This window comes from Dendrobates tinctorius, unplaced genomic scaffold (genome assembly GCF_039654945.1).
Source record: "Dendrobates tinctorius isolate UK_male_01 unplaced genomic scaffold, ASM3965494v1 ptg000509l, whole genome shotgun sequence".
NCBI lineage: Eukaryota > Metazoa > Chordata > Amphibia > Anura > Dendrobatidae > Dendrobates > Dendrobates tinctorius.
This window is the reverse complement of record NW_027362168.1, coordinates 272,201-297,670: the sequence shown is the minus strand read 5'-3', so window position 1 is coordinate 297,670 and position 25,470 is coordinate 272,201. Positions and strand designations below refer to the sequence as shown.

General features: G+C 44.0%; 1 protein-coding gene across 1 annotated transcript; it reads right to left on the bottom strand.

Moving 5' to 3' along the window:
• Positions 1-23,636, bottom strand: LOC141078138 (uncharacterized). The gene is made up of 2 exons (XM_073564969.1): positions 23,595-23,636; positions 1-1,530 (listed from the first exon to the last, which is right to left on the bottom strand). Exons 1-2 carry the CDS (start codon positions 23,634-23,636, stop codon positions 385-387), a joined length of 1,188 nt encoding a protein of 395 aa, XP_073421070.1. The 3' UTR covers positions 1-384.
• Positions 23,637-25,470: the final 1,834 nt, after the last annotated feature.

The window sequence follows — 25,470 nt, the reverse complement described above, 5'->3', positions numbered from 1 at the left end:
TTTAAGAAGATTCAATTTTGGTTAAAACTATTCCAACACTATGAACATAAAAAAGGCTTCTCCCCTATGTGACGTCTCTGATGTTTATTAACAGTTGATTTCCAAGTAAAATATTTCCCACATTAAGAAAATGAAAATGGCTTCTCCTTTGTGTGAGGTCTCTGTTGTCTAACAAGAATCGCTTTCCGGTTAAAACATTTCTCACATTCTGAACAGGAAAAAAGGCTTCTGCCCTGTGTGCGTTCTTTGATGGCGATCAAGATCTATTTTCCATTTAAAACATTTCCCACATTCTTAACATGAATATGGCTTCTCTGCTGTGTGAATTCTCTCATGTGTAACAAGACTTGAATTCTGAGTAAAATATTTCCCACATTCTGAACATCAAACAGGCTTCTCTCCTGTGTGAGTTCTTTGGTGCCTAACAAGATTCCCTTTATGGTTAAAACATTTCCCACATTCTGAACAGGAAAAAGGCTTCTCCCCTGTGTGAGTTCTTTGGTGCTTAACAAGATTGACTTTCAGTCTAAAATATTTTCCACATTCTGAACAGGAAAAAGGCTTCTCTCCTGTGTGAGTTCTTTGGTGCTGAACAAGATTGACTTTCAGTCTAAAATATTTTCCACATTCTGAACAGGAAAAAGGCTTCTCCCCTGTGTGAGTTCTCTGGTGATCAAGCAAATGTGATTTCTGGTTAAAACATTTCCCACAATCTGAACACGAAAAAGGCTTCTCCCCTGTGTGAGTTCTATGGTGATCAACCAAATATGATTTCCGGTTAAAACATTTCCCACATTCTGAACATGAAAAAGGCTTCTCCCCTGTGTGAGTTCTCTGGTGATCAAGCAAATGTGATTTCTGGTTAAAACATTTCCCACAATCTGAACACGAAAAAGGCTTCTCCCCTGTGTGAGTTCTATGGTGATCAACCAAATATGATTTCCGGTTAAAACATTTCCCACATTCTGAACAGGAAAAAGGCTTCTCCCCTGTGTGAGTTCTCTGGTGACTAAAAAGATGACATTTCTGGTTAAAAGTTTTCCCACATTCTGAACACGAAAAAGGCTTCTCCCCTGTATGAGTTCTCTGGTGATTAACAAATTGTGATTTCCAGTTAAAACATTTCCCACATTCTGAACAGGAAAAAGGCTTCTCTCCTGTGTGGAATCTCTGGTGCTTAACACAATCTGATTTATTGTTAAAACATTTCCCACATTCTGAACAGGAAAAAGGCTTCTCCCCCGTGTGAATGCTCTGATGTCTAACAAGAATCGCTTTCTGGTTAAAACATTTCCCACATTCAGAGCATGAAAAAGGTTTCTCCCCTGTGTGAATTCTCTGGTGATTAACCAAATCTGATTTCCAGTTAAAACATTTCCCACATTCTGAACAGGAAAAAGGCTTCTCCCCCGTGTGAATGCTCTGATGTCTAACAAGAATCGCTTTCCGGCTAAAACATTTCCCACATTCCGAACATGAAAAAGGCTTCTTCCCTGTGTGAATTCTTTGGTGAGTAACAAAAAGAGATTTCTTGTTAAATCATTTCCCACATTCTGAACATGAAAATGACTTCTTTGCTTTAGGAGCAGTGTGTTTTTTAATGCCTCTTTTGTGACTTTGATTTTCCTTAGTAGTTGGTAATGAATCAAAAGATGGGACCTGTTTCATAGGATCAGATGACAGATCTTTGCTGTGAATGGATGATAATATATCTGGAGTAATATCAATCACTTCAGTTGAATCTTGTAGGATCTCAAGATTATCAGATTTAAAAATTGAAGATGTCAGCTGTCCCTCTGATCTCCTGGTACAGTCATCTGCTAAGGTAAAAAACAATTTTTTTAATAAAATATCCTTGAGTTTTATATTTTTGAACATTGCTACTTAAACTGTCCATAAAAATGGCAAGCTATGTAAAAAACCTTAATTATTTACCAAGACAATGACAGTCCACAGTCTAATAGAAAACCTTGTTGGATGAAACAGTAGTGTGTGGTGTTCAACTGTTCATTCTGCCTCCCAAATATTGAATATAAATCAATGTTATGTAGGCGAAAGTAATACCAGTTCTCACTTCACAAAAACAAGTCCCCACTCAGGTCCATCATTTGTCCATGGAAAAACAGATAAGGCAGGTTAGGGTTAGTGCTATAGTTAGGGTTTATTTTAAAGATAGGGTTAGGTTTTTCTCAATTGTCTCCCCAATAATTTGGTCACGTCAGAGTTTTCTATTTCCAGAAAAAAAATAAAAATGAATAAAATGGCCGGTCAGTATTATAGAGCAGAGGAGGCTTATGCGCTTTTATGCTCTGACAGTGAAGAAAGTGCAGTGTCAGATGGCGATGTGGATTTTGAGGGCTTTAGTAGCAGTGACAGTGATAGCTCAGAAATGAGCAGTGATTCTGGTCCATCCTCACACACAAGGACCAGTACAACAAGAAGGACAAATAGCGCTTCTGGAGAAATGTCTCCAACTCAGGGAACAATGCCCAGTACTAGCGCTGTCCCTAGTGCTCGGGAATTGGCGCACACCAATGTCCAAGGGGCTTCGCCTCTTGATGTAGCATTTCCCAGATGGGAGGCTTCAGATTCGGCTACTCCATTCATCCCTAATTTTAATGCCATTCCTGGTATAAATATGGAGGTGGAAAATTTTGCACCAATTAATTTTTTTTTTAATTTATGACAGATAGCTTGCTAGAGCATATTTTCCTACAAATTTATATGCATCCCAATTCATCAGCCAGAATCCACGATCCTATTATGCTAGGTCACATTTATGGACACCAACTAATATCCTAGAAATGAAAACATTTTCAGGACTTACAGTACATTAGCTATGGGGCTTGTTAAAAAACGAGCATTCAGTCCTATTGGTCCAACCGCCCTGTTCAAGCCACCCCTATGTTTTCTGCCGTTTTTCCTAGGACCCATTATGAAAGCTTTTCGCATGTATGAGAGGAAAGATGGCCAACTAAACCCACAAAGACGCCCTACTTATCTGGGGACATCTGGAAAAATCGTTTGGGAGCTGATAACTCCATTTTTACAAAAAGGCTACAATGTATATGTTGACAACTACTACACCAGTATACCTCTATTTAAAAGTCTGGTTGAACATAACATAGGGGCTTGTGAGAGCATTCGCAAAAACCATCAGGGGTCTCCACAATCATTGGTCAGCAAAAAGTACCGAAAGGGGCAGTCAGGGGCTTTACACAATGGAGAGCTGCTTGCCCTTAAGTATAAGGATAAAAAAGATATTTTTATCCTGAGCTCGATCCACACAGATGCCACAAGGGCCACTGCAGACCAACAGAGATCCACTACTCCAAAACCTGTGTCTGTCATTGACTACAACAAATATATGGGGGTGTGGACCTTGCAGATCAGGTTCTACAGCCATACCAGGTATCAAGAAAATCATATATCTGGTATAAAAAGTTAGTCATGTATTTGTTTCAGGTGGCCACATATAATTCTTTTGTGTTATACAAAAAAGCCGGAAATGCAGATACTTTCCTTGATTATTAAGAAAAGGTCACTGAAAATCTTGTTTTTGAAAATTTTGTCCCCGCCAATCCTTTAGAATGTGAAGATGTCAGAAGACTCACTGAGCGACATTTTATTGCACTCATCCCAGTAACTGAAACAAGAAAGAACCCCCAGAGAAGATGTCGTGTATGTTCCTAGAGAGGAATGAGGCATGATCCCCGCTATTATTACCCACAATGCCCATCATTGCCAGCCTTATGCCTCCATGACGGCTTTATAATCTTCCACACAGAACCACGTTTTTGAACTGTTTTGACATTCAAGCATTTGGTTTATTTAGTGATAGACACATTTGAGTAGAGCTGACTTAACAATTTCCGGGGGTAGGTGGGGGGAGGTCTCCAGAGACACAAGCTGGGCACAATATATTGGGCACTACAATGACATTTTTGCAATTTTTCTGTTGTTCTGGCACTTAGCGGCTCTCCAAAGTGCCACAACAGCAGAATCCCCCCTGAAGTGACTCCATTTTGGAAATGACACCCCTCTGCGAATTCATCTATGGGTGTAGTGACCATTTATCTATCTACCTATTTTCCAATGTAAAATCTGGGGTTAAAACAACATTTTAGTGGTAAAAATATAATTATTTTTTCTTTACTGCCCAATGGTATAATTTTCTATGGAACAGCTGTGGTGTCAGTATGCTCACTGCACCACTAGAAGAATTCATTCAGGGAAGTATTTGGTAAAATGCAGTCACTTTTGGGGGCTTATGATGTTCTGGCACCTCAGGAGCTCTGACGATGTGACATGTCACCCACAAACAATTCCAGCAAAATATGCACTCTAATATGGCGCTCCTTCCCTTGCGAGCTCTGCCATGCACCCAAACAGTGGTTTACCCCCACATATGGGGTGTCTGCATACTCAGTACAAACTAAAATATATATTGAGCTAAAAAAATTTAGGATAAATTTTTTTTTTTATTTCCACGGCTCTACGCTATAAACGTCTGTGAAGCACCTGTGGGTTCAAGGTGCTCAATACACATCTGGATAAGTTCCCTAAAGGGTCTAGTTTCGAAAATGGGGTCACTTGTTGGGGGTTTCCACTGTCTAGGTACATCAGGGGCTCTCCAAACACAACATAGCAACCACTAATTATTCCAGCAAATTTTACATTCAAAAAGTCAAATGGCGCGCCTTCCCTTTCGAGCCCTGCCGTGTGCCCAAACAGTAGATTTCCCCAAATATGGGGTATTGGCATGCTCAGGAGAAGTTGCAAAACAAAATGTATCGTCCATTTTCTCCTGTTACCCTTGCAAATGTAAAAAAAAAAAATAGGTCTTAAGGAAAAATTTTGTGAAAGAAAAGTAAATGGTTATTTTTTCCTTCCACATTCCATTAATTCCTGTGAAGCACCGGAAGGGTTAATAAACTTCTTGAATGTGGTTTTGAGCCCCTTGAGGGGTGCAGTTTTTAGAATGGTGTCACTTTTGGGTATTTTCTGTCATATTGACCCCCAACCTCACTTCAAATGTGAGGTGGTCCCTAAAAAAAAGTGGTTTTGTAAATTTTGTTGTAAAAATGAGAAATCGCTGGTCAACTTTTAACTCTTATAACTTCCTAATGAAAAAAAAATTTGATATAGTTGATATAGAGGCTACTGCGCAGGCGCCGCCATCGCCGGTGACATTTTACTGGATGCAATTTTTCTTTTCTAAGCCTCACAATAGCCACAATATTATAGGCATTATCACCAATAATATCAATGCTATTATATGCATTATGTAATAATGGGGGCAGGTCAGTGAGGGGTCAGCGACCTGTCATAAGCCAATACAGATGACTATATAATCAGAGCACCACATAAAGCCCCACCCACAGCCCCGCCCACAGCCCCGCCCCAGAGCACGAGAATCTCATTAACTGGAAACTACAAATACAAATTACACAACAGTAAACCAGAGTTGCCCTCATTTATGGTGGACCATTGGAGCTACTATGGATCCTGAGCAGAAGATTAGAGAAAATAATATTGCTCCCCATTTCAGGAGAGATTGTGCAGTAATCTGAATTCCTTAGGATCAAAATCAATGTTATTGGTTGTAAGTTCTATAGAAAAGGGCTTTCACTGCCCAAAGTCATGTGAACAGTTTTGGGTGGAGGAGAATGTTGTGGTCTAGAGGCAAAATGGTGATCATGGTAATACGGCCGGACTACACCACCGATAAAGCAGCCACAGCCGGTGACTGAGAGGAATCTGTGACTTCTCTGCATTCAGTGGTTACTACTCACCTGGGTAGTCATATGTGGGAATCTCCTCTTTACACCACTCATCACCCCTCACATATGTCTCTGTAGTATTAATATGGGTCAGATCTTCACCCTGAAACAAATATTGTAAAAGTCACCGACAGATGGAGAAGTCCCATCTATGATCAGCTCTAATCCTGCCATCTCCACCGTTCTCATTACACAAGTATAAAACATATAATACTGGTGGATAAAACAAGACTGAGCACAAGACCTTCACAGCCGTCTACACATCATAGGGGAGATCTCCTGACACCTTCTCTCCATCTACCTGATGATCCTGAGGAGCACTGGGATCTTCTTGGTTACAGTCCTGTGGAAGAAGAGGTCGGGGACATCTCTCTGGTGTTGTCCTCTTACTGGATAGATCTGGAGGAAACACATACAGGGACTGAATTCATTCTCTACATACAGATAATTATAGGCCGTGTGTATTTAGTCCTGTCTATTACCTGGTGATGTGAGCGGCTGGGGAACCTCCATTATGACGCTCTTGTACAGATCTCTGTGTCCTTCTAAATACTCCCACTCCTCCATGGAGAAATAGACAGCGACATCCTGACACCTTATAGGAACCTTACACATACAATGATACCGTCATCCCCCGATCCCTTCATAGTGTTACTGTATAATGTCCCAGCATTCCCAGCAGTGTCACCTCTCCAGTCAGCAGCTCAATCATCTTGTAGATGAGGTCTAGGATCTTCTGGTCATTGATGTCCTCATGGATCAGGGGGTGAGGTGGAGGCCCCGTGATTGGGCTCAGGGGTCTTCCCCATCCCTCAGACACAGGGTCCTGACAGCGATCACTAGAGGTCTTCTTCACCACTGTGTAATCCTGGTTATGGAGAGACACATTAATAAATCTCACTACAGACATTTCCAGAGTCCTCACCTCTCCAGTTCTGTCCATCTGTTATTCCCATAGATAAGAATGATGTAATGTGACGTCATCAGAATCTCTCACCTCTCCAGTGAGATGGAAGAGGATCTCTAGGGTGAGGTGTAACATCCTCTCCGCCATCTTGTCTCTGTCCATATCCATCCTTGATGGGTAAATCAGGAAAATTCTCTTCTGTAGAAGATCTTCACTGAGAGGATCCGATATTGTAGAGACCTGAATGAGAAGAAGATGATCCGATGTAACAGCATAAGAATCCTGTGTAATAATACAATTACTGGAGATAATAAGGGAAACATATGAGGAGATTTATTATTTTACAGGGTTTAGTTTTCTTCCCTGACATCTACTAATAAAACCTATATATTTAGGCCACAGACAACAAGCAGTTTCCTCCTCGGAGTCGGCAGCTGAACACGTTCCTCATAGACTCATCTTCCATAACGCTAATTCTCGTCTCATTACCGACACTGGAATCGGCATTAGCAATACTGCAGGAGATATTCATTACACGCGACATGAGAAATAACTCCTTCATGATGAGGACGACATCTTCATCTTCTACTGCGGCTCTAGAGACAGATTTGGCCAGAGTCGGTCACTGCCTCCATCCCCACCGGCCGTCTATATGAAGGTTTCGCGTCTTCCCCGCACTGGAATCTTCTCTCACGTTAGATCTCAGCTCTGAGTCACACACAGAAGTTTGAGGCTTTTAGAAAAGATTTTTTGTTTCCACAAACACAACGGACAAAAATGATCTGATCCCAAAGTCTCCATGTACAGTGATTTATGGGGATTATTTCTGGACTTAGGCTTTCCTATATTACATGAAAAACTCCAGAAAAAGCCGATATTAAAATGTTTCTAAAGAAAATTGGCTCCAACAATTCTTGTAAGAAGAAAAAAAGAGCAAAAAGCAGAAGACACATTGTATAATTTTTAACATGTTAAACATTTATTAAAAAGAAATGATTCTTTTTGGGCCCCAGAACATAGATGTACACCGCAGGGACGGCACAGATGAGGCTTCAACAAAAACCCTGAAAAGCAAACATGACATCTAAGAAGGTGTGACAGAATTTGGCTGAATGCCCCCCGCCTCCAAGTACTCGATAGTATGGGGCGGCCTAGATACTCTGATACTTACATGCCTAATAATGGGGTCTGGGCTGCAATGTATGAAGGTCTATTAGGCCGGGCCAGAGGCAGCGTCCAATAAGTTACCTTATAACGCCCCCATACACATTAGACTAAAGTTCCATGAAAGCACTGATTTCGGGGGGTTTGGCCGACCATATAATGTATTTGGGGGCCTCCCGACAGATGATGTCAGGGCAGAGTAGGATCTGACATCCTGAATTTCAGAGGATAATCCGTTTGTTCTTCCTGTAGATAATCCTCCTCTAGAGGAGTCTGGAGGCGACTCTCTCATACAGACCACAGGAAAGCTGGAATATTTGTGTGTATGGGGGAGTCGGGAGAGATCGCCGTCTGCCAAATGACCGTTCAGCCAACTCTGATCTCATGTGTATGGGGCCGTTAGTATTACACTGACAGGCAGTGATGATACACGGCACTACAGTAGTACAGGGCCTCACCGGAGCCATCAGAGGCTTGTATGTTGTGTGATCGCACTGATCAGAGGGGTTTAAAAAAGGTTTAAAGTGGAAAAAATATCTCAGTTTCAGCAACAAGAAACATCCATCACTATATGGAAAGCAGAGTCACTGCACAATGTTAGTTACGTCACGGCCATAACTACTTTATTATACTCTATTATCCTGTACACAGTGGAGTAGATAGAAATCACAGGTCCCACAGCAATAGCTGGAATTGGACCCTCCAATGTAAAGAAAAAAAAAAATATCTATATACACTGTTCAAAAAAATAAAGGGAACACTTAAACAACAGAATATAACTCCAAGTAAATCAAACTTCTGTGAAATCAAACTGTCCACTTAGGAAGCAACACTGATGGACAATCAATTTCACATGCTGTTGTGCAAATGGAATAGACAACAGATGGAAATTATTGGCAATTATCAAGACGCCCTCAATAAAGGAGTTGTTCTGCAGGTGGGGGCCACAGACCACATCTCAGTACCAATGCTTATGGATGATGTTTTGGTCACTTTTGAATGTTGGTTGTGCTTTCACACTCATGGTAATATGAGACGGACTCTACAACCCACACAAGTGGCTCAGGTAGTGCAGCTCATCCAGGATGGCACATCAATGCGAGCTGTGGCAAGAAGGTTTGCTGTGTCTGTCAGCGTAGTGTCCAGAGGCTGGAGGTGCTACCAGGTGACAGACCTGTACACCAGGAGATGTGGAGGGGGCCGTATAAGGGCAACAACCCAGCACCAGGACCACTACCTCCAACTTTTTGCAAGGAGGAACAGGAGGAGCACTGCCAGAGCCCTGCAAAATGATCTTCAGCAGGCCACAAATGTTCATGTGTCTGCACAAATGGTTAGAAACTGACTCCATGAGGATGGTCTGAGGGCCCGACGTCCACAGATGGGGGTTGTACTCACAGCCCAACACCGTATAGGACGCTTGACATTTGCCACAGAACACCAGGATTGGCAAATTTGCCACTGGCACCCTGTGCTCTTCACAGATGGAAGAAGGTTCACACTGAGCACATGTGACAGACGTAACAGAGTCTGGAGACACCATGGAGAGCGATCTGCTGCCTGCAACATCCTTCAGCATGACCGGTTTGGCAGTGGTCAGTAATGGTGTGGGGTGGCATTTCTTTGGAGGGCCGCACGATGTTGGGCTGTGAGCACAACCCCCATGGAGACAAAATTGTGCCTTTGTAGTAGGGGGCCGGGCTAGGGGGGTGGACCACTGCTTTCCAGACGAGGCAAAGACGAGACGGAGACAGTTTCCACTTGTAACAGTTCCGGATTTATTTGTCGTCCTCCTGACGACCACCAAACACGCACCGCAGCTTCTTTACACCACTGTATTGCCAGTCCCGGGTACCTATTCTTCAGCTCCAGTCACAGTAACTTACCTCGCGGATCTTTCACTGGGGGCTGTCCTAGACCAATCTACCCCCAGCGCTTCACCTGCCCGAGATCGTCTTCCAATCGATACCCCCGGGGCCTCGTCTGTCTTGTGGTACATCGAGTCAGGGTCTCCCCCCTGGCTGCCTCTTCTCCTTGCCTGTCCTGCAGTCCGTCGGGTCAGGGCCCTGACTGTCTCTCCTTGGTCCATCTCCCTGGCCGAGCCCTTCTCACTTTCTCCGTCTTTCTGAGCTCCTCCCGGGCCTAAACTCTCCTGGAGCCCCGCCTTCTTCTATTTATCCCCTCTCTCACAGGGGAATTTCCCACCCGGGCTCCTATCTTCCCACCCCCCATGACTAAGCGGATTCCTAAGCCCTAAGCTGATGTTAAGTCCTGTACTACTCTCCCCTGCCATCTTGTGGTCATTTCACGGTACTGCACTCCATTTTCTGTCTTTCCCTGCTGTTAACTTTCTAACCTGTCAATCTCTGTCACTAGTGCACAAACCGTCCCCTCCTTCTACCAGTCACGTCTGTCCGTCAAGTCACCTTCCCCACACCTTTACCTGTAGATAAATTCCCAGTGGGGTGCAATTTCCAAAATGCAATAACTTAAGTGGGGAATTCAGCTCTTTTTGCACTTAAGGGATCTGTATATGGAGTCTACAAACTACAGTGGGGAAAATAAGGATTTGTCACGCTGCCAATTCTGGGGCTAAAGTCACATTTTTGTGAGGGAAAAAAGTAAAATTGTCATTTTTTCCTTCCACATTGCTTATATTCCTCTCACACTATCCGAATTCAGATATTGTCCTGTCAGAAAGAAGAAAACAGGGAGCAAAAGGGTTAATAGGACTCACAGGAGGAACCGGCCCAGAAAGCAGAAGATCCAGGAGTGTCTGCCACATATATGACTGCTCTGTGCGCACAGGACCAGTGATGAGGTCACAGGAGGGGAGGAGTCAGGGGTCACATGATCAGGGGCCTCAGTGTGTGCAGGACTCAGTGTGCTGGAGCGCTCCCGATAATCAGCTGCGTGTGTCGCGCTGTGTGAGAGTCACAGCACCTGCATGGAGAGCGACACATGCAGCTGATTATCGGGAGCGCTCCAGGGATCCGGGGTCCCAATGCAGATATTCGGTAAGCGATATTAGCCAATAACAACTTCTCCGACGATATTCACTCATCTCTAGTAATAACAGCTCAAAGGAATTCACTGAACTTTTCATTAAGTTTAATAGTAAGACCCTATTAAATATTGAGCACCAGCGGGATGAATCATTGACAGCGGCATGTAAAAGTGTGGGCGCCCCGGGTCAAAATGACCGTTATAGTGAGCAGTAGTAAGATGAAGATGAAATGATCTCTAAAAGGCCGAACCTCTAAGATGACACATGGCCTTTGTATTTTAGGCAAAAATATTAATAAAAAATGTATATAGACTTTTTTACAATTTCATAATTGCAAAAAGGAAAAAGGGGCGATGCAAAACTTCGGGCACCCTGGGAGATTTGTGTACCGAGATAATTTTGACCAAGATTACACACCTTAATTATCTTTTTAGGGTTATGGTGAGATCACATGGTGACCAGGAGCTACAGTCTGAGGAAAGGGCTAAAAAGCCTTCACTAGACCCTGTACAGCTGTATAATGAGGCCCAGGCTTTATAGTGAAGGGACAGGAGTGAGGGCCTGTGCCCAGGAGCTACAGTCTGAGGAAAGGGCGAAAAAGCCTTCACTAGACCCCTGTACAGCTGTATAATGAGGCCCAGGCTTTATAGTGAAGGGACAGGAGTGAGGGCCTGTTCCCAGGAGCTACAGTCTGAGGAAAGGGCTAAAAAGCCTTCACTAGACCCCTGTACAGCTGTATAATGAGGCTCAGGCTTTATAGTGAAGGGACAGGAGTGAGGGCCTGTGCCCAGGAGCTACAGTCTGAGGAAAGGGCTAAAAAGCCTTCACTAGACCCCTGTACAGCTGTATAATGAGGCCCAGGCTTTATAGTGAAGGGACAGGAGTGAGGGCCTGTGCCCAGGAGCTACAGTCTGAGGAAAGGGCTAAAAAGCCTTCACTAGACCCCTGTACAGCTGTATAATGAGGCCCAGGCTTTATAGTGAAGGGACAGGAGTGACGGCCTGTTCCCAGGAGCTACAGACTGAGGAAAGGGCTAAAAAGCCTTCACTAGACCCCTGTACAGCTGTATAATGAGGCCCAGGCTTTATAGTGAAGGGACAGGAGTGAGGGCCTGTGCCCAGGAGCTACAGTCTGAGGAAAGGGCTAAAAAGCCTTCACTAGACCCCTGTACAGCTGTATAATGAGGCCCAGGCTTTATAGTGAAGGGACAGGAGTGAGGGCCTGTGCCCAGGAGCTACAGTCTGAGGAAAGGGCTAAAAGCCTTCACTAGACCCCTGTACAGCTGTATAATGAGGCCCAGGCTTTATAGTGAAGGGACAGGAGGGAGAAAAGTGGGGAAAGGAGCCAGAAGAGCCGGACTGCCCATCACTAACCTGCAGAGCCGCACTCCACATATATGGCTGCTCTGTGCACAGGACCTGTGATGAGGTCACAGGAGGGGAGGAGTCAGGGGTCACATGATCTCCAGAGTGGAGACGCTACATGGAGGCTTCTCCTCAGTCAGTGACATTCCCGCCATTATTTGCCCCTCACTACTGGCACAATTACCCCGCGCCGCCTTCTCTACACAGTGTTATGTGTGGAATGTAACGTGTGATTTCTCTGGAGGGAAACAGACCCCACACAGGAGGGAATTATCACCAGTTACCGGCCGTCTACTATATGGCGGCATATGATTGTGCTATCGACTCCACACCAGGAGCTAAAATGCCCAAATCTCTAATGTAACCGCTATAAGAGAAGATATAACAAATTTCCCCTAAACTCACACAGCGGAGGAGGCCTCACTTGGAGCAATGTGACTCGAGCACAGAAAATCTATTCCCGGTTCTGTGATTAAGTTATCGGCCAACAGGAAGAAGAAAGGTCTGAATTACAGCCCAGACTGGAGGAGAAACTGCAGGAGTGAGAATTGGCCAATCAGCGCTCTTCACCCCTATACTTATCTACACAAATACAAGATAGGAAATGACAATTAGACGCCATTCTCACCACCAGGACGGAGAGGCGCTAACTTGGAGTAAAGCCGCGTTTTATCACCAAGCCAATAAGCCTAATAAGATGCCGCTCGTAAGCTCAGAATGAGAGAGTCACTGCATATAATCTCCTCTATAAAAGACCCTAAGGGTCAGATCTCAGCCCACCCCGATGTCATGTATAGCACTTATAATGAATACCCCCAGAGTTTGTATTCGCCCCCACAATCACCCCCCTCACTACTGGAGTCATTCCTTCACACACTACATCTACCTAACCTGACTGAGTCCACGGCACAACAACTCCATTTACACATCTCTGAGGAGGAAATAGTTTCATCACTCAAAAAACTAAAAAGAGGAAAGGCCCCGGGGCCGGATGGTCTTACAGCAATATATTATAAAAAATGCGGCGATGTGCTGACACCACATATAAAAACCTCTGTAATTCACTACTAAATGGCTCACAGCTGCCCCCTGAGCTCTACGTGGCGCATGTAACCGTAATCCCTAATCCTAAGAAAGATCATCTCACCACAAATTATAGACCTATATCCCTCTTATACATTGACTTCAAAATCTTTACATCCATTGTGACAGGATCAATAAAATCCTCCCTCACCTCATCCATCAGGATCAGGTTGGTTTTATACCCGCGCGACAGGCCCCAGATAATATTAGGAGAGGGTTAAATATTATTCATACAACTAACCTACAGCGAGAGCGACTTCTCCTGCTTGCATTAGATACTGAGAGGGCTTTCGATTCGGCGTCCTGGACATATCTCTTTACGGTTCTATCGGAAGTCGGATTCTCCCCTAAACTTAGAAAGTGCCTCCAATTGTTATATGATAGCCCTATCGCTTATGTAAAACTCCCGTCACCACATCCCCCTCCAATTAATATTCAGAGGGTACCAGGCAGGGCTGTCCTCTATCTCCGGATCTTTTTGCTCTTGTAATGGAACCCATTGTGGAAGCAATAAGGACAGATCAGAATATCCTGGGCCCTGAGAATATGGGAGACCAATATAAAGTCAGCCTCTTTGCGGATGATCTCCTGCTAACATTATTAAGTCCCCACACTAAACTCCCTCACTTGTTTTCCCTCCTTCACAAATTTGAGAAGATTTCAGGGTTAAAGATTAACATTGATAAACCCGAAGCATTATTTGTAAATTTTCCTAAGACAGAGCAAACTAATATAGCCTCCCATTTTGGGTTTATACACAAAGAACATTATCTAACATATCTGGGTATCAACTTAACAGCCAACAGGTCACCTCTGTTTAGGTGGAATTACACTCCACTGATCCAAAACTTCCAGAGGGACCTGGATAGATGGGCTCCCTCAAAGTTATCCTGGCTCGGCAGAATACAGGCATTAAAAATGGTGTCACTGCCTCGCTTCTTATATCTATTTAGGTCCCTCCCAATTATGGTACCAGCCAGAACGTTCACTCATTTACACTCTACGATGTCTAAGTTTCTTTGGCTAGGAAAACAACCAGAATTGTGCAAAAGCTTATGTTCTGTCACAGTAAAGAAGGGGGTTTATCCCTCCCTAATTTTACACTTTATTACAAGTCGGCACAGATTGCTCCATTAATAAGTGCGTGTTCATATCCCAATAGTCCGAGATGGGTTATTCTGGAATCATTTCTCTCCAAACCATTCTCTTTATCAGGCCTAATGTGGACCACAGACCGACTTCCACGGGGGTTAATGAATGTGGCTCCTTTTACAGTCCACTCGTTGCTTCTTTGGAGGAAAGTCCGGTTTAAATATAACTTACAATCAAGCCCTTCTCCCCTGACAGCTATATTACAAAATCCCATGTTCCCGCCAGGCCTTGAGCCACAAATTTTTTCTTGGTGTAAGCTGAAAAGTATTCATATACTTAAACATTTGTGTTCCTCATTTAATATCTTACTTGACAGACAGGAATTTGTTCAAAAATTTGAACCTCCAGTTAGGGAGGTAATGCGCTTGAACCAGATCTCCCACTTTGCAAAGCAGATCCTCCCGAGCGGTACTACTCTCAGGGCAAACAGTTTTGAAAATTAATGTCTAAATGACCCTTTGGGCAGGGGAACGATCTCATTGATCTACTATGCTATAAATTCTCCACAAGATGATAAAAAATTGAAGTATATGTTACAGTGGGAGGAGGATCTGGGGTTTGAACAGTCAATTGATGAATGGTATCGTAGCTATGACACCCTATCATGAGGTAGTCACCAGACTTCCCTTGTGGAGACCTCCTTAAAACTATTGCACAGAGTTTATTATGTACCGGAAAAAATTCACAGCATTTTTCCTAAAATCTCGGGAGACTGTTTTAGGGGCTGAGGAATATCTGGTGACATGAGACATATTTGGTGGTCTTGTACGGTGGTTTCTGGGCTTTCGGAGAAGGTGAAGTGTCTGATAGCACAGATGTATGGTGGACCGGTTGTTCTGGAACCTTCTACCCTTTTACTGGGAACCAGGCCTTCCCGGCTTCCAAAAACCTTTCAGAAGCTAGTAAACTACTTATGTACGGCCACTAAAATCCACATTGCGGCAAAGTGGAAGTCGCCCTCACTGTCAATATCTATGGTGAAAGAGAAGATGAATGACATTATGTTATTCTCATTTGTGGCCCCAGCGTTTCTTGTAGAATAAATCCCTTTCTCACACAGTCCTGTAGTAATGACTTTGTTCTCACGTTTTGTAGGAGGGTTCGTCTGACTCCATCTTATGTTTTCAGTATAAGTGCGAGAGATGAGAGACCGACGACAGCAGTTTTACCGTGTGTGTCCGGCGTTAGTTCTACAGTGTGAGATATGTGGGGTCTGTGACCGAAGCTGGGGGTATACGGGTGTATACAGCATACACAGGGGTTTGTGACTGAAGCTGGGGGTATACGGGTGTATACAGAGTACACAGGGGTCTGCGACCAAAGCTGGGGGTATACGGGTGTATACAGCGTACACAGGGGTCTGCGACCGAAGCTGGGGATATACGGGTGTACACAGCATACACGGAGGGGTCTATGCCCGAAGCTGGGGGTATACGAGTCTATACAGCGTACACAGAGGGGTCCGTGACCAAAGCTGGGGGTATACACGTGTATACAGCGTACACAGAGGTCTGCGACCGAGTCTGCAACCGAAGCTAGGGGTATACAGGTACATACAGCGTACACAGAGGTGTCTGCAACCAAAGCTGGGGATATACGGGTGTATACAGCATACACGGAGGGGTCTAAGACCGAAGCTGGGGATATACGGGTGCATACAGCGTACATAAGGGGATCTGTGACCAAAGCTGGGGGTATACAGGTGTATACAGCATACACAGAGGGGTCTGCGACTGAAGTTGGGGGTATACGGGTGTATACAGCGCACACAGGGGGGTCTGTGACCAAAGCTGGGGGTATACAGGTGTATACAGCGTATACAGGGGTCTGCGACCGAACCTGGGGGTATACGGGTGTATACAGTGTACACAGGGGTCTGCGACCAAAGCTGGGGATATACAGGTGTATACAGTGAACACAGGGGTCTGTGACCGAAGCTGGGGGTATACGGGTGTATACAGTGTACACAGAGTGGTCTGCGACCGAAGTTGGTGGCATACGGGTGTATACAGAGTACACAGAGGGGTCTGCGACCGAAGCTGGGGGTATACAGCGTACACAGAGGGGTGTGACCGAAGCTGGGGGTATATGGGTGTATACAGCATACAAACAGGGGTCTGAGACTGAAGCTGTGGGTATGCAGCATACACAGAGGTGTCTGCGACCGAAGCTGGGGGTATATGGGTGTATACAGCATACACAGAGTGGTCTGCGACCGAAGCTGGGGGTATACGGGTGTATACAGCATACACTGAGTGGTCTGTGACCAAAGCTGGGGGTATACGGGTGTATACAGCATGCACACAGGGGTCTGAGACTGAAGCTGGGGATATACAGGTGTATACAGTGTGAGACGCGGGGTCTGTGACCGAAGCTGGGGGTATATGGGTGTATACAGCATACACAGAGGGGTCTGTGACCGAAGCTGGGGGTATACGGGTGTATACAGCATACACAGGGTTCTGTGACTAAAGCTGGGGGTATACGGGTGTATACAGAGTACACAGGGGTCTGCGACCGAAGTTGGGGGTATACGGGTGTATACAGCATACACAGGGGTCTGCGGCCGAAGCTGGGGATATACGGGTATATACAGCATACACAGAGGGGTCTGTGACCAAACCTGGGGGTATACGGGTGTATACAGCATGCACACAGGGGTCTGAGACTGAAGCTGGGAGTATACAGGTGTATACAGTGTGAGACGCGGGGTCTGTGCCTGAAGCTGGGGGTATACGGGTGTATACAGCATACACAGAGGGGTCTGTGACCGAAGCTGGGGTTATACGGGTGTATACAGCATACACAGGGGTTTGCGACTGAAGCTGGGGGTATACGGGTGTATACAGAGTACACAGGGGTCTGCGACCGAAGCTGGGGGTATACGGGTGTATACAGCATACACGGAGGAGTCTATGCCCGAAGCTGGGGGTATACGGGTGTATACAGCATACACAGAGGGGTCTGTGACCGAAGCTGGGGTTATACGGGTGTATACAGCATACACAGGGGTTTGCGACTGAAGCTGGGGGTATACGGGTGTATACAGAGTACACAGGGGTCTGCGACCGAAGCTGGGGGTATACGGGTGTATACAGCATACACGGAGGAGTCTATGCCCGAAGCTGGGGGTATACTATTATTATTATTATTTATTGTTATAGCGCCATTTATTCCATGGCGCTTTACATGTAAGGAGGGGTATACATATAAACAAGTACAATAATGTTAAACAATACAAGTCATAACTGGTACAGGAGGAGAGAGGACCCTGCCCGCGAAGGCTCACAATCTACAAGGGATGGGTGAAAATACAGTAGGCGAGGGTAGAGCTGGTCATGCAGCGGTTTGGTCGATCGGTGGTTACTGCAGGTTATAGGCTTGTCGGAAGTGGTGGGTCTTCAGGTTCTTTTTGAAGGTTTCCATGGTAGGTGAGAGTCTGATATGTTGTGGTAGAGAGTTCCAGAGTAGGGGTGATGCGTGAGAGAAATCTTGTATGCGATTGTGGGAAGAGGAAATAAGAGGGGAGTAGAGAAGAAGATCTTGTGATGATCGGAGGTTGCCTGCAGGAAAGTACCGGGAAACGAGGTCACAGATGTATGGAGGAGTCAGGTTGTGGATGGCTTTGTATGTCATGGTTAGGGTTTTGTACTGGAGTCTCTGGACAATGGGGAACCAGTGAAGGGATTGACAGAGGGGAGAAGCTTGGGGAATAGCGGGGGGGACAGGTGGATTAGTCGGGCAGCAGAGTTTAGAATAGATTGGAGGGGTGCAAGAGTGTTCGAGGGGAGGCCACAGAGCAGGAGGTTGCAGTAGTCAAGGCGAGAGATTATGAGGGCATGGACTAGGGTTTTTGCAGATTTTTGGTTGAGGAATGAACGGATTCGTGAAATATTTTTGAGTTGAAGTCGGCAGGAAGTGGAAAGGGTTTGGATATGCGGTTTGAAGGAGAGATCAGCATCAAGGATTACCCCGAGGCAGCGAGCTTGTTTGACTGGGGAGAGTGGGCAGCCATTTACTGTAATGGATAGGTTTGTTGGGGGGGTCACGTGAGATGGGGGAAAGATGATGAATTCTGTTTTGTCCATGTTAAGTTTCAGAAATCTAGCAGAGAAGAAGGATGAAATAGTGGACAGACATTGAGGGATTCTGGTTAGTAGGGAGGTGATGTCTGGTCCAGAGATGTAGATCTGTGTGTCATCAGCATAGAGATGATACTGAAATCCATGAGATTCTATAAGCTGTCCCAGGCCAAAGGTGTAAATGGAGAAGAGCAGGGGTCCTAGGACTGAACCTTGTGGGACTCCGACAGATAGGGGGCGAGGTGAGGAGGTGGTGTGTGAGTGGAAGACGCTGAATGTCCGGTCTGTTAGGTATGATGAGATCCAGGAGAGGGCCAAGTCTGTGATGCCAAGGGATGAGAGGGTCTGTAATAATAGGGAATGGTCCACTGTGTCAAAGGCAGCCGACAGGTCCAGGAGGAGGAGGACAGAGTAGTGTTGCTTGCTCTTGGCGGTTAAGAGGTCATTGGTGACCTTAGTAAGGGCAGTTTTTGTCATGGGAGTTTCTATGTTCCAATTAGAAATCGTCCAGACCTGAATAAGTAAGATGCTTCTTTATTGGACATGCCGGCATGGAGAGAGAATGACAGCCACACCAGGTGTGGGCCGTCCTCTGTCTAACTCAATACATATTCTTAAGAGTTTAAATAGCAAAGCCAAAAGGGTGTTGGAACATATTGCGTTTGCAGAAATGGCATATACAATTTGCTTAGCTGTTACTATTGTTATCTGCGCTACCAGAGTAGTCACGCAAGACAAGGAAACCTGCTAACGTTCACAAAAAGTAACACCCAAAAGTAACACCCATGTATTACATCAGCTGAAAAGAGTTTCAAAGTCTTAAGCAAAAATAAATGGCATATATGCAGTCATGTGCATAGATACATATATACATACATATATATATACACATACACACACTCATACATACATACACGCATGGGTATATATATACACATATATATATATATACACATACACATGCACACATAAGAAAGAACTTTATTACAATTATTATAACATTCCCTCATCTTGTAATAAAATCATCTATCTGTACACATTGGGGACAGATTTCTTTTTGTCAGATTTCACATAAGATCTTCATATAATCTAGAGGGAGATTAATATGTTCAGTATATTTATCATTAAGTCCAAAAAGTTTCATTCTTTCGTTGGATTCCGATGTCTCCATTCCTTGATGCATAGGTTTTGTTATGGCAGAGTCAGTCTTTGAACAAGTCCTCTAATGCATAGAATAGCACAGCGTCCACAAACAATCAGCACTCCGGCCACGATGGTAAGAGATGTCAACGCAGAAGTGAATACTCCGGACCATTTCCCAAACCATCCTTCAGTCCAGGAATATGTCGTCATATCCAGAGTTCTCTGCTAATTCATTAGACAGGGCAGTCAGTCCATCAAGAGCTTTGGAGATACTCCCATCAGGATCTGTATCAGGGATAAAGGGTGCAACAAAATCCTCTAAACATTTTATATTCACCTCCCTTTTCTGCTACTAACTTGTCTAATGCCATCCTATTCTACCAAGCCATGAGAGGAGTTGATCCTAATTGCTCAGCTGTCCCTTTAACTGCATCTCAGGTATAATTAACAAATCTCTGCTGGTTATAGTATAAGTAATTTATCCAATCTACATTCATTTTTATAATCGCCCACCAAATTATGGATTCCCACCCGGCTGCTACCTGGATCCTAGCCTTGTACTCGGTGGTCACTCCCCTGGGAACTCCAATGTCATCTATGTAGATACTAGAATGGAAGGATCCTTGCGGAGTTTCACGCTTCTGTCTCTTCCACTACGTACCTTTGGCCATATCCCTGTTGACAACAGGTGGAACGGCATGATTGGCTGGACCACTGCACAATCCACTCGGGAACCATGTGGTAGTCTGGCTCTTATGCTTTTATCACCGCATAACCACCATACATCCGCTCTCAGGGTAGTGTGGTCTGACCATATGGCTGAGTACTTGGCCCTGTGGGAGACAATGATCCATTCTCTACAAGAGTCGCCTTGGAGCTCTCCGAAGTCGTTCCCATGCCCTGGAAGACTAAAACAAGTATAGTTACCAGGATTAGCAATCACCTGTGGTGGGACATCCGGTTTCTCAAGTGGAGGATATAAAAATGATAACATTTTACATTTTCCTTCACTTTCTGAGCAGACATAAGTTTTACTATATAGCTTAATTTTTTAAACCTTTTTGCAATGTAGTTAAGTCATTCTAGCCATTCATTCTTCTCCTCACAGCCTCTCTCTAGAGCTAGTTTATCTTCATTAGTTAGGTTAGACAATCTAACTATGAACCCTATGGACTCTGTTATGGATTCTCTCTGGCATACCTTCCTTGGGTCTATGTATGCTATTATTCTGAACATCTATGTAGAAATATCATATTGGGTCTGTTCCTGACATGTCAGCTCTTCTAACCTTTGGTCCCTCATCTTGGGTTTTTTAAAAGTTCTCAGTAGCTGATTACAATTATTCTTATTTGTGTTAGGGGATCTCCTTTTTCCTACTGGGGAATCAGGCTTTAAATCTATGTAGCCATAAGGCTTATACCTATAGTCTCGGGCTGCAGTTGTCCATGCTGCATTACTCCAGTCACACACATACATCCCTTCTGCTATTACAGCTCATAACACAAGCATACTTATCAGACTCTGCTAGTTTCACAGCTTGTTCCCTGTCTCTACATCATATATACAACAGACAGAAATCCACTAACATGGCGGCCTCCTGCCCGATTTCAAAAGTAAGATTGAAAGTCTTAAATCTGAAACCATTCTACCACCCTGGACTTTCCTCTCCTGCTGGGTCTATTACCCTCCACTCTCCCATCACTATGGTCACGAAGAATATACATGTGACTAACCCTGATGTACACATCCTAGATCTGACCGTCTTGTCCGGGTAGGGGGATGAATGGGAGACTTCACCAGTTTGAGACAAGCTTTCCCTTGTGGAAAACCTCCCTTTGTAGCTGGACTTTGACAAGCAAGTCAGATCCTACGCTGTCCCTACCTGTCTGACCAGTTTACAATGTGAGAGATGGATCCAGGAACTGCGCTCAGCAATCTTGACCACAGCAGGAGAAGTCCACAGGACTTGGTAAGGACCTTCCCACTTAGGAAGGTGCTGGTGTCTCTTCTTTATCACCTTCACAAGGACCCAGTCTGCAGGTTTCACGATCTCAGGTTTTGTTAGTGGGTTTCCTGGAACAAAACTACGAGTAGAAACTTCTTTGTGAGTTAATATCTTAGCCATATATTCTGCTAATGTATAACCAACTTCCTCATCTATCCTTCTAAAGAGTTTTTAGTTGAGGTAACAGAAAAGGTCTCCCGTATATGACTTCAAAGGCTGTCAGCACTACTGATGTCCGTGTGACATACATATTTAGTACAACCAATAGGAGACAGTACAACCAATCTTTCCTGTTTCCTGCATGGTCTTTGTCAACCTATTTTTCAAGATCCCACTGTGTCTCTCCACCAGTCCGGCTGACTGAGGATGACAGGCACAGCGGTTTCCCAACTCAATTGACAATGTTTTAGGTAATAATAACATTACTTAGTTTACTATATATTTTCTGGAACCCCAAATCTGGGTATGATTTCCTTTAGAAGGGCCTTCGGTAAAATTAATGCATCAGGGTGGACAGCTTCAATCCACCTGCTGAAAGCATCCATAATAACAAGGCCGGACTCTTTCCCTCACACTTGTTCAATAAAATCCATACGAATGTGTTGGAATAAGTATTCAGGGTGAGGACATTGTCCTCTCTCTGGTCTCAGGTTCCCTTAGGAATTATTTTTTGAATAAATAATGCAGATTAAACAAAAAATTGTAATAGTTAGTAAAGCCATACATCCTAAATACCTAAGATATGATCTCTACCATCCCTCCTGTTGAGACATAGCTTATGCCATGGCTCAATACTGTGACATATCTTAGGAGGTCACTGGGCAGTTCATACATATAGGTCATCTTTAAAAATAACCCCTTTGGTTACCAAATTTTTTTTTCTTTTTTTAATGCCAATAGCATGTCATCCACATATAAGAGCATCTGGCTCCCTTCTGGTGACTCACATTGAGCTAGGTTAGCCGATTTTACCTGGAAAACAATAGTAGGTGATTCACAGTACCCTTGTGGGATTCTGGTGAATGTATACCTGCTCCCCTTATATGTGAATACAAACCAAACCTGGATATCTGGATGTACCAGGAGGCTGAAGACATCACTGTAAAGACCTTATGTTCCAGCCTCCAGTCATTCAGCAGAGTATGGGGGTCTGGCACTGTGGGGGCTCTTGTTATCACAGCCTCGTTTACAGATGGGGGCGCCCTCCCTACTGGAAACAAGGTTGTGTTACAAGGTGAGCTGGGACAGGATATAATCACCCTTATTATCAATCCCACATCTGCAGGTCATGAGGACCACAAAGATTCTGGGTATGTGGTCAATTCTTCCTCTAATTCTAGGAAAGGATCAGCATTTCTCACTCGTTCCCCTGCCTCGCTGCAGGTGGACACTGGGTTTACAAATGGTGTTCCACTTTAGTACTTGTGAATATGCCTGCAGTCTGGTATTGTAAAATGAGCCATCACCCAAATCCTCCCATTGTTACTTTCCTTACACTCTCCAACAAAATCACCAAGGAATTCCATGATCTACCTTCACATCTGGAGAGGGAAACATGTGGCACGAGGCCTCTAAAAAGCAAAAACAACAATTTAATTTGTTCTGACAGTTTACAACTGACGGCACAGTTCCCTTTATAATCCCAGTATATGGTGTGCAAAGAACAATCTAGAGCATGAAAATTCTCATATTTTACATCAGGACCCCTAAAATACCTGTAGTACATGGAGCAGTGTAGTTCTTCAGGTGTGTGAACATCTACATTTGTGTACCTTTATTGCTTCCTTGATGAAGGACTCAGTAATAAAGGATGGTCCTGCAGTTATTAGATCTAGACTGTAATAGTATCTGGATTCTCCATACCCCTGGAGCACCATTGTCTCAGCCATGGATGTTACCTATACTCCTGCAGCAGTAGGAAGTATTCCCGGGATCAGGGCTTGCATCATATCCCTCCCACACAATTGATATAATTTGTGTAATTGCACTCTTACCTGTGCTGAGGGCCCGGTGTCTCCACAGGCGTAGACAATAGTTCTGTGTGTCTTACCATGCACTCCTTTTACTATTATGCAGGCAGCAGACAGTCCAATAGTAGGTATCTCTTCTGGATGTTCTAAGGTTCTAGTGGCTCCTGAATCAACAAGAAAAGTGACCTCATGGCTTCTCACAAGGAGAGTTACTTCTGGAAATACAGTGTTTTAAATGTATTTCTACTTTAGCCAAATTAAATGTTTCCTCTCATTACACTTTTCCATTTCTTGTACCAAATGTTCACATTTTATGAAACTAAGTTTATCATAAAATACAACCCATCTGTCAGGGACACATTCAGGGTCTCCTAGTGGTCCTTTCTTATCTCAAAACCACAACCACATTCCACAACAATCCTCATGTTCATAGCTTATCTCCCCACCTCAGGACTGTGTGCTCTGGGTGGTGCCTTCTCCTAGTTTTTAAAGATTGAAAAGACAATGTCAGGGATATAGAATTTTTACTCTCTATTTGTTATAATATATAAGAGTTAAGCCTATAAGTTACCAATAAGGACACATTGCACATTTGATCTGAAGACTGTTCTCTCTGGATACCTGATGAAAAAGGACCATATCCGGTTTCATTCCAGGGATACCTTCTTGGTACAATCTTAATAACTTTCCAGCCATCAGATGAAATGGTCAATAACAATCCTGCCTTATAATGAGGACAAGACCTTAAAATATATATATATCTATATGGGACAAAGTCCCATAAGGATGTTACATAAAATTCTTAAACACAAAAGACAAACAAGATGAGGACTATACACAATATAAACCCTGGAGCACAATGGATTTCTACCCACTTATAAGAAATCTGACAGATATCAGTGGAATTCATAAGTCAACAAGAAGATAATAAACCAATAGCAACAATACAATTACTGCTAGTAATATCCAGGATCTAAATAATCCTCACTGATTACACTATGTCCTAGGTATTTACCAGCTTGTACCTCTATATCGTGCCACCTCCATTCAAGGAAGGCCTGTAAGGGGCGAGTGTGACAACACAGTGTAACAAACATGAAAGTCCCCAAGGGCTATGGTCACTGATATGACAGATACATATACTCACAAGGACTTCTGAACAGTACAAACACGATTTTCAGTTAGGAACTGGACATACACACATACACAGAGACATAAAAGACAAGAGAGTAAAGTTCCCTCATACTCCTAGACCTGAGGTGCTGAGATAAAGTCCAATGACACGGCCTCTTTATATCCAGAGACATTCCCGTTCTTAATATCAGGTATTCAGAGCACCACCGGCGCGGACTCTCCTTTTCTTTTATGTTATTAAAAGAAAAACATATAACATAACAACATAGAATATTCTCTATGGGGATCAGGTGGCGTGTACCTAGGTGATGTATACCACTATAACAACCTATGATTTGTCTCCAGTCCACAGATGACTGTTAACCACACCTACTGGACTCCCCTATACAGTCAGGATTTTATATTCCAATTCTCATACATTCACTCAAGAGAACATTCAAGGAGTCTCATGTGTAACATAAACCATATAGTTATGGTGTTTTAGTTCTATAATTTTAAATGACAGACAAAACAGCACACTTACCAGGAAACAACATTCAACAAAGTACAGAAGACAAAACAATACCGAAAAAAATTCATCTTATACTGGGTTCTATTATAGGTTAATCCAGTGGATTCCTTAATCTGACGAGAATCTCCCTCGATTCTCCCATCTAGATCAATTTAACGTTCACAC

Bases quoted from the DNA above. Each gene is read 5' to 3' on its own strand.
- LOC141078138 (XM_073564969.1), bottom strand. From the start codon at position 23,636: ATGCAAGCCCTGATCCCGGGAATACTTCCTACTGCTGCAGGA. The intron at 1,531-23,594 runs GTATAGGTAACA...TGATTTAACAAG, and splicing joins TACTTCCTACTGCTGCAGGA to AAATCTCTTTTTGTTACTCA.